General features: G+C 41.1%; 1 protein-coding gene across 2 annotated transcripts in view; it reads left to right on the top strand.

Moving 5' to 3' along the window:
* Positions 1–4,641: 4,641 nt before the first annotated feature.
* The window catches only part of LOC118379181 (gamma-aminobutyric acid receptor subunit alpha-2-like), a 69,388-nt gene continuing 57,453 nt past the window's right edge, over positions 4,642–16,576 (top strand). For both annotated transcript variants that reach the window (XM_052511052.1, XM_035766190.2), the window contains exons 1-3: positions 4,642–4,956; positions 5,481–5,565; positions 6,584–6,699. In XM_052511052.1, the coding sequence (XP_052367012.1) occupies positions 5,495–5,565; positions 6,584–6,699 (187 nt within the window). In that variant the 5' untranslated portion in view covers positions 4,642–4,956; positions 5,481–5,494. The remainder of the gene's footprint in view (positions 4,957–5,480; positions 5,566–6,583; positions 6,700–16,576) is intronic.

Raw genomic sequence — 16,576 nt, forward strand, 5'->3', positions numbered from 1 at the left:
CTCACCTTTACCAATTCATACAAAGTATATCTACCTTTACAGAATCCACTTTGAAAATGACTCAATAAACCTCTTTGTTCCAGAAAATATGACAATGATCTTTTCCATTAGTTTACACAAGTCAGAGGGCAGTGCTTTTGGTCTAAAACTATCAGCACATGAAGGCTCCTTACCAGGCTTTACAAAAGGTAATATTACTGCATGTTTCCAACCAGAAAATAGAACCCTCTCACTCCAAATCTTGTTAAATAATCCCAGGAGAACATGTATGACCTCCACAGGTAGATGCTTAACCATTACATGGCACAATCTGGGGCTGTATATCCACAGCCTATTAACACATCTCATCTATGCTAAAAACTGCATCCAAAGAAGAGTCAACTGTATTCCTTTTCTTATACATATTAAAATGATCATTTAAAATCTCACACCTGTGTTGCTTAAATACTTCATCCAAAGTAACCCCACTATGTACCCTAGCAAGCGTCTTCCCCAACAAGTCAGCTTTTCCTTCATCAGTTAGACATTTTTTGACCCATAACCAAAACTGGAATTCGAGTTGACTTGCTTCTTCCAGTCATCTTTTTCAACATAGACCATACACCCCCCCAACTCAGTACCCCTGCCTATTGTAGAGCAGAACTGTCTCAATGTATTTATCTTGACAGACGTAATGACCCTACGTACTAAAGCCCTCTTCCTTTGGAAATCAAGTAGATTTTCAGGAGTCATATGCCTAAACAACACTCTGTAAGTCCTATTTCTTTCTCTAATAGCCACAATGATCTATTTAGTCCACCAAAGAACCACCTTCCTTTTCTCACCCACTTCACTCAATGGTACACATAATTCGCAGCACTCAAAATCAGAGAGGTCGTAGAGACCGCACATACATACTGTACATCAACCAGCCTCTCTAAAGACAACTGTCCAACAGACTATAAGAAATGATCACCAAACTTTTCCAAGTCTGCTTCAGGAAAGTGCCATCTTCATGAATGGTACTCTATCTGGAATAGTAGCATCACAATTCATGGTACACCAAATTGGGAAATGATCACTTCCAACAGTAGAATCATTCATTCGGAAGTTTACATACACCGTAGCCAACTACATTTAACCTTAGTTTTTCACAATTCCTGACATTTAATCCTAGTATAGATTCCCTGTTTTAGGTCAGTTAGGATCTTCAATTTATTTTAAGAATGTGAAATGTCAGAATAATAGTAGAGAGGATGATTTACGCTTTTATTTCTTTCATCACATTCCCAGTGGGTCAGAAGTTTACATACATTCAACTAGTATTTGGTAGCATTGCCTTTAAATTGTTTAACTTTGGGTCAAACTTTTCAGGGAGCCTTCCACAAACTTCCCACAATAAGTTGGGTGAATTTTGACTCATTCCTCCTGACAGAGCTGGTGTAACTGAGTCAGATTTGTAGGCCTCCTTGCTCGCACACACTTTTTCAGTTCTGAAATACATCCACAGGTACACCTCCAATGGATTCAAATTATGTCAATTAGCCTTTCAGAAGCTTCTAAAGCCATGACATCATTTTCTGGAATTTTCCAAGCTGTTCAAAGGCACAGTCAACTTAGTGTATGTAAACTTCTGACCCACTGGAATTGTTATTGTTATGAGTGATTTTATATCTTTGGGCCTCTCTAGCCTCTTTCTGCACCTGACATCCACCAAATGTTGCTGAAGTCACCTTGCAGGCACCTGGCACGCCACAAGGAGTTGCTAGAGCGTGATGGGACAAGGAAATCCCGGTGGGCCAAACCCTCCCCTAACCCGGACTACGCTGGGACAATTGTGCGTCACCTCATGGGTCTCCCAGTCACGGCCGGCTGTGACACAGCCTGGGATCGAACCTGTGTCTGTAGTGATGCCTCAAACACTGCGATGCAGTGCCTTACACTGCTGCGCCACTCAGGAGGCCCACAACAGTTAACCTTAACATTGTTCCCACATTCACCATAATCATGTTCCCCTCCACACTTGACACATCTTTTCCTTCCTTTGCACAGAGCTGCTACATGTCCCATTCTTTGGCATTTAATGGAGGTGGGACAAGCTCTCTAACATTGAAAGCAAGGAAGCCCATCTGTACTTTCTTAGGTAAAACCTTCTCAAACATTAATAGTACTGACAGGCGTTCACTTCTCTGCCAAATGTATATAAAATAAATAAATAAAATATAATATTTATATTTTTTAATGCGAAATAAAACACACAAGAATGAAGCTACTGTATATACAAGGAGTACCACTGCCACTGCTGCACTGTGAACAAATCATTCAGGACAGGGAGGGCACATTTTGGCAGGTATTCCCAAACCATGTCAATCACACTTTCAATTCCTATCCAGATTCCTTTAACTTCATGAATCATCTTGTCGTGTCACTCAGTCATCTTTCCCAGAGATCAACCCATCAGTCCAGTGAGCTTAATGTGATGCATCACTTTTTTTCTGGCTTCATAAAGTGTTCTTTGCCAGAGGCACAGAAATTGAGATCATATATCTTTGTGCAGCAAATTCCAGTGAATTTTAAGATTAGCTTGACCTCAGACGGTATACTTTCTGTCAGACTGGTCTCCCTTTCATCCATGGAGGTCGTGTACACAGTTCATTCCAGGCTTGACTGGACGGTGGGGCTGGGACCCTCAAAGGTCATGGCAATGAGACTGAAGATGCCATTGATTACCTGTCACAGACTCTCAAGTATGTCCAGTAATGGGATCAATCAAAGCAGCCTCCTGGTCTGGAATGACAACAGGGTGATGAGCTGCAGTAATGTCTCCGTGCTGGGGGGAATGATTTTGTGATGAAAGCGGGGTATGGATTTCTACGGTTAAAGGTTTTAATTCAGTTATTGTATTATCATAGTTTAACACAGTACTATTACTACACAAATGAACATGTGCTGTAATACAACCCAATCTTGGAACCCAGAAGCAAATCTCACGTTTGCTGGCCATTTTAACAGTCCATCAAACTATGTAGCTGTAACCAACAGGGGGAATAAGGAGAGGACAGATAGAATGGTGAAAGTAGCGGCATCAAGGAGAAAGCGCGGCAAACTATTCAGCAGATGGGAGGGGAGAAAGGGCAGAGGGTAAGGAAGGGAGAGAGTGTGTATTGTGTGGTGCAATCTAGATAGCAGTATGGATGGACACATTTGAACATAGATTATCTCATTTGCATGTGCTTGTTGACATTAAATGTAGTGACAGGGATGTCACCATGTATTTATATGGAAGTTATTTTGCCCCCAACGCCTATGTTGAATTGTGAGATTTGGCTAAGTACAATCTTAGAAAAAAAGTGTTCCAAAAGTGTTCTGGGAGAACCTTTTTTGGTTTCAGGCAGAACCCTTTTTGGTTCAAGGTAGAACCCTCTGTGGAAAGGGTTCTCCTATGGGGACAGCCCAAGAACCCTTTTTAGTTCTAGATAGCATCTTTTTTTCTATGAGTGTATTGATTCATTGATTGAAAGGTGGTGTGTTTATTCCTTACCCTTTACAGCAACCATGTCTTTGCCTGTTGAAACAATAAGTATTTGGGGGGGATGTCTCTCAGCTAAGGAGTTATGACTAATTGAATCTGTCTGTAAACTTGTCAAGGTAACCATGTTTACGTTGTTCATCATTCATATTCCTTCCTCGCCATTCAAATGATTTAATGCGCCCACTCACTAGCCACCGACATATCACTGTGCCACCATGGCTATTGCTCTCGATATGAATGTAGTTTTAAATAAGAAACTGGAGACATAATCAATGTATCCAATAGTATTATAGATCATATAGACTGAATGAGGCAATTCATGCATTTCAAGAAATAAATGAATAATTTACAATGTGCAAATATGTGTAGTTCAGATGGAGGTGGTTCCCAAGCACATTGATTTTCCCCCTTCTTCTTCTTTGAAGTAACAACATTCCTCTTTACTCTGGAATATAGATCTGGTATGTGGAAAATTCAATTAGAATAGGATCAACATTCCACCTCCTTGAGATTGTCATGTTTTTATTTTTATTTTTTTGCAGAAACAAGTTCTTTCTCCTCCAAAGCCGTTTTCTCTCAGGGTCGGTTACAGCTCATCTCATAGTGTATCGTTTAGCACATTTTTTTCCTAAGAGAAATACAGATTTAATAAAATGCCACGCAGTATACGCAACACCCTTGTGTTATTACATATGTAGTATGCTATTATTGTTGTGTAGTTACTGGGTTAAACAAGAATATAACAATAACATTTATTTTAAATGCATAAGCAAATATTGGTCAAACTTAATGCGAACTAATTAAAGGTTTGGAATTAATTGGAAAATTGTTACATCTGTTTAAAACCTTAGTTAGTAATCAATCTTTTGTGTGTGTGTGTGTGTGTGTGTGTGTGTGTGTGTGTGTGTGTGTGTGTGTGTGTGTGTGTGTGTGTGTGTGTGTGTGTGTGTGTGTGTGTGGTGCGTGCGTGCGTGCGTGCGTGCGTGCGTGCGTGTGTGTGTGCGTGTGTGTGTGTGTGTGTGTGTGTGTGTGTGTGTGTGTGTGTGTGTGTGTGTGTGTGTGTGTGTGTGTGTGTGTGTGTGTGTGTGTGTGAAAGAGGGGGAGGGAGCGAGAGAGTCGCGGAGCGTGTGTGCCTTTCCCCTGTCACGAGGTAAACTAAATTGGAAGCAGAATTGGAAAATATGACATGCTGAACAAGACCCAGTGACATCAAGGACTATGCATTTATCCGCTATTAAATTATTAAGATAATGCATGATTTGCCATAACTGTGATCTATTGGTGCTTTGAATTTATAATAAGTATCACTCGTTATTTTCGCGCGGCGTGCTCATTCCATCTTGAGAGACGGCACATCGTAGTGGTTCCATTGAGTTCAACTTTAACATTTGGCTCAATTTCTGTACGAATAATTGCTTGCAATTAGGCTACGTCCTGCATTCCAGGTGAGTCTCCTCGCTGATGAAAAGTCATTTTGTGATGAGAAAGATGTGAGAGTTCCTGTCTGTGTCTCCGCTGATCTCATACATCGTAAGTAGCCTAGCCTAGATATGATGCAGAGTTTATCTCAGTGGGGATACCCCTAAAACATTTCTGCAGACGAGCAAGGGATTTTTAGAAAGGTGGTTGTGAAGGAGACTCTCTTTTGAACAACGCTAAATGTTTAGTGTTAAAACAGTGGAAATGATTATTCAACAGAGGCATGTTAGGCCTATGTGTCAATGAATTCTAATTGCAGTCTCCCTAGTTAACATGGTGTAAATGTTCAATGTAAAAATACAATTCTACGCGCATTCAAATGAATTATTTCCAGTAATACATACAGTATCTAGGTATTTATTCTCTGTGTTTATTGTCTGTTAATTTGAATATATTCCCGTAGAAATAGGCCTACACCTAGAACAAGATACGCAAAATCAACAGCTGATCCATTATGGCACCATTATGTATTGTCTTCCCTGGTGTGTAGGTGTACATGCAGCTATGAGGAATAGAGGGTACATTTTTCAATGTCTACTCATCTGCCTCACATTGACGCTCCTCTTGCAAACGAGGTAAGTCCTTGAAAAATATTTTTTTCATCAATTATGTTTTGTCACATTACACAGGAAGACTGAAAGTATACCACTATATCTGGGTTTTGGAATTGAATTCCTTTCGTTTTGTACACTACAATAACCGAATGTAGGGAAACTATGTTTTAGTAGCCTAACCTATGAATAGCCTATGTATTTAGCATGGTGAACATCAATCAGGCTTTGTCGACGTGGGGGGCTTTGAGATGAATGAAGTGGGTGGTTTTCTGATTATGTTCCTGTGGGTGGCGATAAAGTACAGTCGCTACTCTCAGTCTGAAAAAGCAGCGCTCGCTTCAGATGCCATTGAGCGTGAGTCACTAATATTTAAATAGCACTTGATTTCAATGCTCAAGGAATGACATTCCATGAGATCACACAGTTCTCTCAATTGTACCTATGTAACTACTATAGGAATGCATATGTTTGTGTTGGGACACTTTGTAAAGTGGGACCTTTGTACTGTATGGCCAACATACAGTATATGTAGTGTATAGCCTGTACTGTGTCTATAGCCTCAGTTTATAACACAGCTTATTTTAGTAAGGTAGTGTAATTCTCAAATTGACCAGGAAGTGTCATGGTTCCAGCATTTTTGGCACATTGCACTTAGGGTCACTGTATCAAGAGCCCTCATGAATATAGCTTGTATACTGATATTAGTATACATTCAATCAAGGAATCAATATATCAGTCAATTGATTAACCAAGTAATTATCCACATCAATCACATGCAATGAGAGCACATTTAATGAATTTATGCCTTTTCCGATTATTGGATTCATGAATATACAGCTCTGATGACATTTGCATATTCAATTGTGTTTTTGCTCCCAGATCAGATGGCACACAAATGTTCAGCTCATAACTGGGTCATCTGGGAGGGTGCTTGGGAAAGGGGGAGTGTGTTCTTTTACCTTTTGACTCGATCTCCTCTTTCATTCCCTCCGGAATAACTATGCAAAATCCTCATCAATCTGACTTGTCTGTCTCCCAGGCCAGTGATTGCTGATCCTACAACAGATGCCTTCAAGAACAATATCACTCTCTTCACACGGATCCTTGACAGACTTCTAGATGGCTATGATAATCGTCTTCGACCCGGCCTTGGGGGTAGGGAATATCTCTTGGCTTCATTAACTATGACAAAACAAGCTCAGGGCCTGTATTCATAAAGGGTCTCAGAGTAGGAGTGCTGATCTATGATAAGTTTATCATTTTAGATTATAATTCATAACATTACATGGACAGACCTGATCCTAGATCGGCACTCCTACTCTGAAACACTATGAATACGGTTCCAGTTTGTGAACAAACATTTTAGAAAAACATGGCATACATTTTTGACTTTAACTTTCTTGGCTTCATTTGATTCATTTTCCTGCCAGGTTTAGTGGCAGTATTCCTCACAGTATTTCCGTCAGCATGCAGAAGAAATAGTGCCAGCGATGCGTCTACTTGTCTTGTAATGTGTGAAATAGTGTGATCATAAATCATGTAGAGTGTAGCTGTGTGCCCAGCATACATTTGTGTGGAAAAGCAAAATGTAGTTCAGACAATGTTTCCCCCATGACAACAAAGTGATTGTCATAAAAATAAGCTAATATTTTCTCATTACATTTAATGGTGCTGCGCATGAACATATTGGTCATCAGTGGGCTTGTTATCCCAAATCCTCAGTACAAATCTGTGTCCTAAATGGTATCCTTTTCTCTACACAATGCCCTACTTTTGACCCAAGCCCTATAGGCCCTAGTCATAAGTATAGCACTATAAAGGGAAGATTACTATTTGATTACCCTCCTGCCTGTTTGCTGAAAGTAGTGTTGTCTAGGCAGCAGGAGGCGTTTCAACGTTTCCCCAGAGGAAACAGCATCGACACTCAGCTGCCCTTCACCACCATACATAGAAGAGTCTCCCCTTAACAATTTATTAGGAAACTGCCCTGTCCTGTTACAGCTGCTTTCAATCCACACGATCAAGATGTTGTTTGGCGTCTTTTCAGATGGGCTATTTGCTGCCCTAGCCCATTGGCCACCTGGGAATACCCACTCTGTGTGGTGGCATGATGGTCTAGTTAGGGATCTACACTAGACACAAATACATGCTTTATAAAGGACAGATCAGTGCAGTCAACTCCATCAATCTGTGATTACGATTATGCCTGGAAATAGAAGAATTGAATGGCCGTTGATTTAACAGTATATCAGCTCCATATTGTTTGTCAGTTCTGTTCTCCTATGTGAAAGGGGGTAATCACCTGCCCATCCTTGTTGCTCTAGTATGTCTTAAACCTTGTTGCTTTCGGTCCTCCTCCTCAGTAAACGTTGACCTGTGCACTTTGACATTGGACCCCGGCACAGCACACAGCTACTGTATCACCAATATCAGACATCATAGTCAGGCTAGTGTCAACTGAGATACTAGTAGCCTGATACATGCTACTGTCAACAGAGATACAGTACTAGTAACCTGATACCATGCTAGTGTCAACAGTGAGGACTTGTAATTTCATCGTGAGACCAGCTGAGACCAGCGGAGCAAAAAACTCATAATTATAAGCTTCCATCCAGTCAGTGCATTAAACCGCTTCACCAGGCCAAATGTATACAGTTCTTTATTGAAAAATGTATATCTTAACAGCCTTTATATCTATTAGAGCCATGTTTGCGCTGAGGCGAACTACAGGCTTTCAGTGTGTGACAGGTTCGTGATTCTGAAAGGACAGCAACCGTAATACCAGTTTGTAGGAGGGTGCACTTTTTCTCAAACACAAAGGGCCAGTGGTGTAGTGGAGGGTAAAAGCAGGCATAAACTGTATACCCACATTTTTTTCAGTGGGCATTTTTACACTCGCTTCTTAATACCTATTGATGGGTATCAAAGTAGTGTAGTGGAGCGTTCTGTCTCCTAGAGATGAACGTACTTTGGTGCGAAAAGTGCAATCAATCCCAGAACAACAGCAAAGGACCTTGTGAAGATGCTGGAGGAAACAGGTACAAAAGTATTTATATCCACAGTAAAACGAGTCCTATATCGACATAACCTGAAAAGTCGCTCAGCAAGGAAGAAGCCACTGCTCCAAAACCACCATTAAAAAAAGCCAGGCTACAGTTTGCAACTGCACATGGGGAAAAATATTGTACTTTTTGGAGAAATGTCCTCTGGTCTGATGAAACAAAAATAGAACTGTTTGGCCATAATGACCATCGTTATGTTTGGAGGAAAAAGGGGGACTCTTACAAGCTGAATAATACCATCCCAACTGTGAAGCACGGGGGTGGCAGCATCATGTTGTGGGGGTGCTTTGCTGCAGGAGGGACTGGTGCACATCACAAAATAGATGGCATCATGAGGGAGGAAAATTATGTGGATATATTGAAGCAACATCTCAAGACATCAGTCAGGAAGTTAAAGCTTGGTCACAAATGGGTCTTCCAAATGGACAATGACCCCAAGCATACTTCCAAAGTTGTGGCAAAATGGCTTAAGGACAACAAAGTCAAGGTATTGGAGTGGCCATCACAAACCCCTGACCTCAATTTGTGGGCAGAACTGAAAAAGCGTGTGCTTGAAAGGACGCCTACATAACCTGACTCAGTTACACCCTCTCTGTCAGGAGGAATGAGTCAAAATTCACCCAACTTATTGTGGGAAGCTTGTGGAAGGCTACCCTAAACTTTTGACCCAAGTTAACCAATTTAAAGGCAATCCTGCCAAATACTAATTGAGTGTATGTAAACTTCTGACCCACTGGGAATGTGATGAAATAAATCATCCTCTCTACTATTATTCTGACATTTCACATTCTTAAAATGAAGTGGTGATCCTAACTGACCTAAAACAGGGAATTTTTACTTGGATTAAATGTCAGGAATTGTGAAAAACTGAGTTTAAATGTATTTGGTTAAGGTGTATGTAAACTTCCGACTTCAACTGTATCAATTATGTCGTGCGATAGAGAAATCATGGCCAAAGTAGCCTATACAATCGCAAAGCACGTGAAATATATTACATGCACACAGCCTAGTTTCAACGGAATATAATCTGCAGGCAGCAAGAGCGTGCAGCTCTCAACTGGTTTTGTTATGGAGCAGCTCACAGAATGACATCGGTAGCCGGTAGGGTAGGAAAGACATTTCAATTTATGAGATCTACCAGTAACTGCTAACTAAGGCAACAATGGGTATGCAAATCAGGCATTGAAAAAGTTTAGTCCGAAGTGTTGGTTAGTAGGCTATTTATGATGCGCAATTGTCATAATTTGCTTTTTACATCAGGGGCATAGACATCGATGGGCCTGGGTGGACAAGAGGCCCACCCACTGGGGAGCCAGGCCCTGATAGGCCCAACCAATTAGATTGACGTGGTTTAAGCATTGTTGTGGACTTAGACCATCACATTTTTGTATTTATTTTCTATTAAAAGAAGTTGATTTTGAGAGTGAAAATCAGACAAATCTATAGCAAAACTCATAAAAAAACATAGGAAAAAATAGGATTTTTAACACCAGGCAGTCCTTTTGGGAACTTTTGGGCAAAATTAGAGTTTAACCACTTTTCCTGGCACCACTACACCACTGCGTAGGACCAATGGAAAGACAGCAGTCACACACATCATGATGTTAAAGATAAGCAATCCTTAGACTTGGACATAATAAGCCAGCAGGTCCCAATCATAATAATACAAAAACACAACCATTAAGCATATCCCAACTGACATTTACAACTATTACTTAATTGCAAAAAACATTTCACGTTTATTACACAAAGTAACCGGTGACCGAGTTTAAAGTGGAACTGACAGTGTTTTAACTACTTTGCAGATATGAAACAAACAGACAATCATAATATCATTAAAAAAATATACAATTCCCAGTTTATGCTACAAAACCAAGTTTAAAAGCGGTTTTAAAAATAGGTTCTAGGTTCTCAATGATACATAACATACACTAAGGCATTGTTGGCAGAATAGATGGATGCAGTTCAATGAATGATTAATATAATTCACCAATACATTTCTGGGTAGTCCAAAAAATATTGCTATCAGGTTGTAAATCACAGGTGGCCTGGTACATTGTTTGCTGCGTCCATTCAGGATGCACTTGTTCAGATTCAATGACTCAATATTTTGGGTAAAAACGGACAGATGTAACTAAGGCTGGGAATGGCAATACAATCAAACTAGCAAGGGCGATGGTCACAAGTCAGACATAACGTGGCTAATAGGTTAGCGTATCTATTTATGTAGCAAGCTAAAAACACAGAGCCTAACTTTAGCTAGCTAGCTGCTATGAGGATGTCATGCCATTGGAGTAGTGGGTGAGTGACTGGCTTTTTCCCCTTGTAATTTTCATATGTGTAAACATACTGAATTACAGAACTGACTGTTACAGAACCGGCTATCAAGCTCACAGAAGAGTCATCTAAGCTCACAACATTCAAAACACCGTTTGGACGCTACAGGTTCCGTCACCTGCTTTTTGGGATTATCTCAGCCCAAGACGAGTTTCAGCGAAAGATCGACGAAGTGTACGAAGGCCTCAACGGAGTTGTGGCCATTGTGGATGACATCCTTGTCTATGGTCGAACCAAAGAGGAGCACGAACGAAACCTCCGCGCGATGCTGCAAAGGTTCCGCAAGAGAGGAGTCCGGCTCAACCCTGAGAAGAGCACAGTCGGCACTACAGAGGTCAGCTACTTCGGACATCTTCTCACAGCGACTGGAATCAAGCCAGATCCACAGAAGATCTTATCCATAAAATAAATAGAGCCACCAAAGAACCGTGCAGAGCTGGAAACAGTGCTTGGCATGGTCAACTACTTAGCCAAGTTCGCACCCAGCCTCTCCAATGCTAATGCTAATGCACCCCTGCTTCAACTGCTAAAGCAGTCCAGTGTGTTTCTCTGGGACAAGCAACACGGCATTGCTTTCCAGAATGTGAAAGACTTGATCACGAGAGAACTAGGACCAATCCTTCCCTATTATGACCCCGACAAAGAGCTCAGACTCCAAGTGGACTCGTCAAAGTATGGACTAGGTGCAGTGCTACTGCAAGAAGGAAAGCCCATCGGCTACGCTTCCAAATCTTTCACAGACTGTGAAATAAACTACGCTCAAATCGAAAAGGAGCTCTACACCATTCTGTTTGGATGTAAACGTTTCCATCACTACATATATGGACAACAAGTCATTGTGGAATCCGACCACAAGCCCCTTGAGTCAATTATGAGGAAACCACTAGCCGCAGCCCCGCCAAGGCTACAGAGAATGATCCTTCAACTACCAAAATACGACTTCACAATCACTCACCGTCCAGGCAAAGACATCCCTGTCGCAGACACACTCTTCAGGGAGTTTCTTACTTATAAGGATAGCAGCCTCAGTGAAGGCATGGACTCGCAAGTGCACACTGTGTACAGCAACTTACCAGTTAGTGACACAAAACTGAAGGAGATCCAAGCAGAACCAGAAAAGGACTCACAACTCACACTGCTGAGGAAAGTCATACAGGATGGATAGCCTGAGGAGAGGAGAAAATGCCCTCAGAGCGTCTCAGAATTCTGGAACCATCGTGATGAACTATCACAGATCAACGGAATAATTTTCAAAGGAGAGAAAATCATTATTCCTACCAGTCTCAGAGAAGAGATTTTGACAAAGATCCATGCTGGACACATGGACATGGAAAAGTGCAAACAGAGAGCACGGGACATTTTGTTTTGGCCCGGAATGTGCAAACAAATAGAGGACATTGTTGGTAAATGCACCATCTGTCTTGAACGACACCCCTCAAACACCAAAGAGCCAATGTTACCTCACTGTATCCCAGACCGACCTTGGCAGGTCGTGGCATCTGATCTGTTCACCTGGAACAACGAGGACTACATCGTAACAGTGGACTACTACAGCAGATACTTCGACCTCGACAAGCTTCACAGCACCACATCTGCAGCTGTGATACACAAGCTGAAAGCAGCCTTTGCCAGGCATGGCATTGTAGAGATTTTAATATCTGACAATGGGCCCTGTTACAAATCAAGTGAGTTTGAATCCTTCACAAAAGCATGGGAGTTCACACATGTCACCACAAGCCTGCATTACCCTCAAAGTAATGGCCCTGCTGAAAACTCTGTGCAGATTGCTAAACCACTCATGGATAAAGCAGAAGCAGACAAGAGAGACCCCTACCTCAGTCTCCTTGAATACTGAAACACTCCAGTTGACAACATCAAATCACCAGCCCAGCTGTTGATGAGCCACAGACTTCGCTCAATACTTCCCACCACCAACCAGCAGCTGCAACCTGAGGTCGTCAGCTACAAGGAAATGCATAAAAAAGGTGCACAGAGACAACAACAACAAAAGTGATACTGCGACAGGTCAGCTAGACCACTGCCACCACTGATCGATGGAAAGTCAGTTAGAATCCAGGAGCATGGCCTCTGGAAGCCAGCAGTTGTCATTCAGCCAGCTGACACTGAACGTTCATATCACGTCCTCACCGCAGAAGTAGCGGTGTACCTCCGCAATCGTCGTCACCTACTGAACACAAAAGAACAACACACTGATGAGATGAACTGTTCTCCTGAAAGAGAATGTGATGGACTAAACACACACACAGCACAACATACACCATACTTACCTGCAACACCACAAGAACTGTTGACTGACACAGAAGCATGCTCAGCATCATATCGCACAAGGTCAGGAAGAGAGGTCAAGCGGACTGTAAACTTGTTATTGAAAGTTCACTTGAAATGCTTTGGTATTGTATTTGTTTGAAATGTTAAGATGTTATTTCTACAGTGAAAGCTGAGTTGCTGAGAATCCCTTGTTTGAAAAGTAACAGTATGTTGGATCATTGTTTCAGAGTCTATATTGATTCAGTTGGTGTGGTATGGAATATAAATGTTTACTTACCTTGAGTTCAAACTACAGAGCATGTATTCAAAAGAAACCCTTAGAATATGTAAACATTTTTCTTTTGTTTTAAAAGAAGGGGGATGTAATATTCATGTGTAAACCTACTGAATTGTAATTGGATGCATTTTACCGCCATATCATACTGTGCTATGATTGGTTAAGACCACCCAAATGGTTAGGTCATGGTCAGAATGATCCTGGTTGGCGATATGTGAACATGCCAGTTATAGCTAGCTAATAAAGAGCTACGTTAAGAATTATACTGTAGCACTGCATTTCATTATTTTGTACAACGTGTGCAAAACAAGACACCCCTCATATCGTTTTTTGGTGGCTATACACAGCTAGAGATGCAGGTATCATTTGGGTAGCTAACAAACACTTGAATGACTGTTTTCATATATCTCTTGTGTTTGCAAATTTACTCTGGCTATCTAACGTTACTCTGATTTCAGAGCACTCTCGTCTCAGTGTGCCAGAGCACAGAACAACTGATGAATTTACGAACACCTGCAAAAAAAGTCATAGTTAGTCAAGAACACTCTAGATGACATGTAAACAGCCTAACCAGCTCTGATACGCCAAGTAGAATGGTCAGAGTGAGGTGTTTTCTCATTTGGGTCTGGAAGTAGCAAGCCAGCAAGCTAGCTAACTTTAGCCAGTTAGTTAGGGTGCTTGGTTTGGACAAGCATGCATTGGCAGGCAAGCTGCAGAAGGACAAAGGGGCTGCAGAAGGACAAGGGGGCTGCAATTCCCCATGGTCTATCAGTGCAATGTTGACGGCCAACTAGTTGAAAAATTTTGAGGGTTTATCTAATGTTCCTTCGTTCGATTTTAGCTCATCCTGCTTTGGGTAGCATTAATGTTAGTTGTTGTTGATATACCTAACTGGGGGAGAGAGAGCCTACGTCTTCATAATTGTTTGATCAATAGAACTGTAAAGTTCCCAAATGTAAGAAGACTCCCGTGGTGTTTACACATTCGCAGAAATCCATTCAGGTCTATTTTGTGGCTTTTGGTGAATGCGCTCTAATGATCTAAATTTGCGCTGTTGCGACTGCCAGTCTAGTTCAAAGTGAATGATGGCAGGCCTGTTTGGCAAATGGCTTGTTTGTATAAAGGTCTACTGTAGCTCTGATTGACTATAGTGCACCAGTCTGGTGGACTCCTGTCTTAGACAAGACAGATGTTTTTATTCGGTTTTATTTACACCAGTGTTTATTAATTGTCCAAACGCACAGCAACTTTCCCATTCTATATTGCAATAGAATTTTCACAAATGTCTTAATATACAGTACGCATTTCCCAAACATTCTAAGAATTTATGAACACGTAAACATGACCATATCTAACAGGTCGCTTGTCAGAATCTTTCTTTTTGGTTTCATATTCTTCCTGGGGGTGTATAAATGTATACAGATTTTAAGATTTCATGTTGCTAAAATATTGTCAGTTCCAATTTATTTAAATGCAGCATTGTTTCACACACAAGCTATTTTAAAAGAGATGGCTAACAATAGCAAGCGCTCTGCAAAAAAACAAACACAGTTCCACTCACCAGATAATGATAATTTAAAAATAACTTATTTTTGAAATGTATTCTTGAAAAGTGAGAAGCTAACAAATTAGCAACAACATCCTCTTTGATAACACCTGCTGCAAACTAGCCAATAACAAAAGCTAGCTAGCTAGACTGTGGGAAAACTACTGCTCGCTGTTGCGCAGTGACCTGGTGACCTTGAAGAAGGTAGAAGTTTCCATACATTTCTGTAAAAACAGTCCCGCTCATTAAGTCAAAATGTGACCGCTTGATTCCACTGTCACTCCAAAATGTTGCCCTAATACAGTTGAATGGCTGACTTAGCTCGCTATTTATCTCCCCAGAGACCAACAAAGAAAAATCCTGATTTGATATATTTTTCTCTTCAGTGTTAGCCATTTCCTTTCCAACAAAAACTGAAGAGATTAAAATCAGAACACACTGAAATTATTATTATTATTCAGTGCATTTGGAAAGTATTCAGACCCTTTGACTTTTTCCACATTTTCCAGCCTTATTCTAAAATGTATTAAATATTTTTTCCCATTATCAATCTACACACAATACCCCATAATGACAAAGCAAAAACTGTTTTTTAGAATTTTTTGCAAATCTATACAAATAAAAAAACTGAAATATTAGATTTACATAAGTATTCAAACACTTTACTCAGTACTTTGTTGATGCACCTTTGGCAGTGATTACAGACTTGAATCTTCTTGGGTATGACGCTACAAGTTTGACACACCTATATTTGGGGAGCTTCTCACATTTCTCTCTGCAGGTCCTCTCAAACTCTGTCAGGTTGGATTGGAAGCGACGCTGCACAGATATTTTCAGGTCTCTCCAGAGATTTTTGGTCGGGTTCAAGTCCAGGCTCTGGCTGGACCACTCAAGGACATTGAGACTTGTCCCGAAGCTACTTGTGCATTGTCGTGGCTGTGTGCTTAGGGTCATCGTCCTGTTGGAAGGTGAACCTTTGCCCCAGTCTGAGGTCCTGAGTGCTTTGGAGAAGGTTTTCATCAAGGATCTCTCTGTACATTGCTCTGTACTTTGCTCTCTATCAGAGTGTCCATTGGGTTCTTGGTCACCTCCCTCACCAAGGCCCTTCTCCCCCGATTGCTCAGTTTGGCCAGGAGGCCAGCTCTAGTAATAGTCTTGGTGATTCCATACTTCTTCCATTTAAGAATGATGGAGGCCACTGTGTTCTTGGGGACCTTCGATGCTGCATAAATGTTCTTGTACCCTTCTCCAGATGTGTGCCTCGACACAATCCTGTCTCGTAGCTCTACAGACAATTCCTTCAATCTTATGGCTTGGTCTTTGCTCTGATATCCACTGTCAACTGTGGGACCTTATATAGACAGGTATTTGCCTTTCCAAATCATGGCCAAATCAATTGAATTTACCACAGGTGGACTCCAATCAAGTTGTAGAAACATCTCAAGGATGATCAATGGTAACAGGATGCACCTGATCTAAATTTCGAGTCTCATAGCAAAGGGTCTGAATACTTATCCGAAT

The sequence above is a fragment of the Oncorhynchus keta genome, chromosome 4 (assembly GCF_023373465.1).
Source record: "Oncorhynchus keta strain PuntledgeMale-10-30-2019 chromosome 4, Oket_V2, whole genome shotgun sequence".
NCBI classification, from domain to species: Eukaryota; Metazoa; Chordata; class Actinopteri; order Salmoniformes; family Salmonidae; genus Oncorhynchus; species Oncorhynchus keta.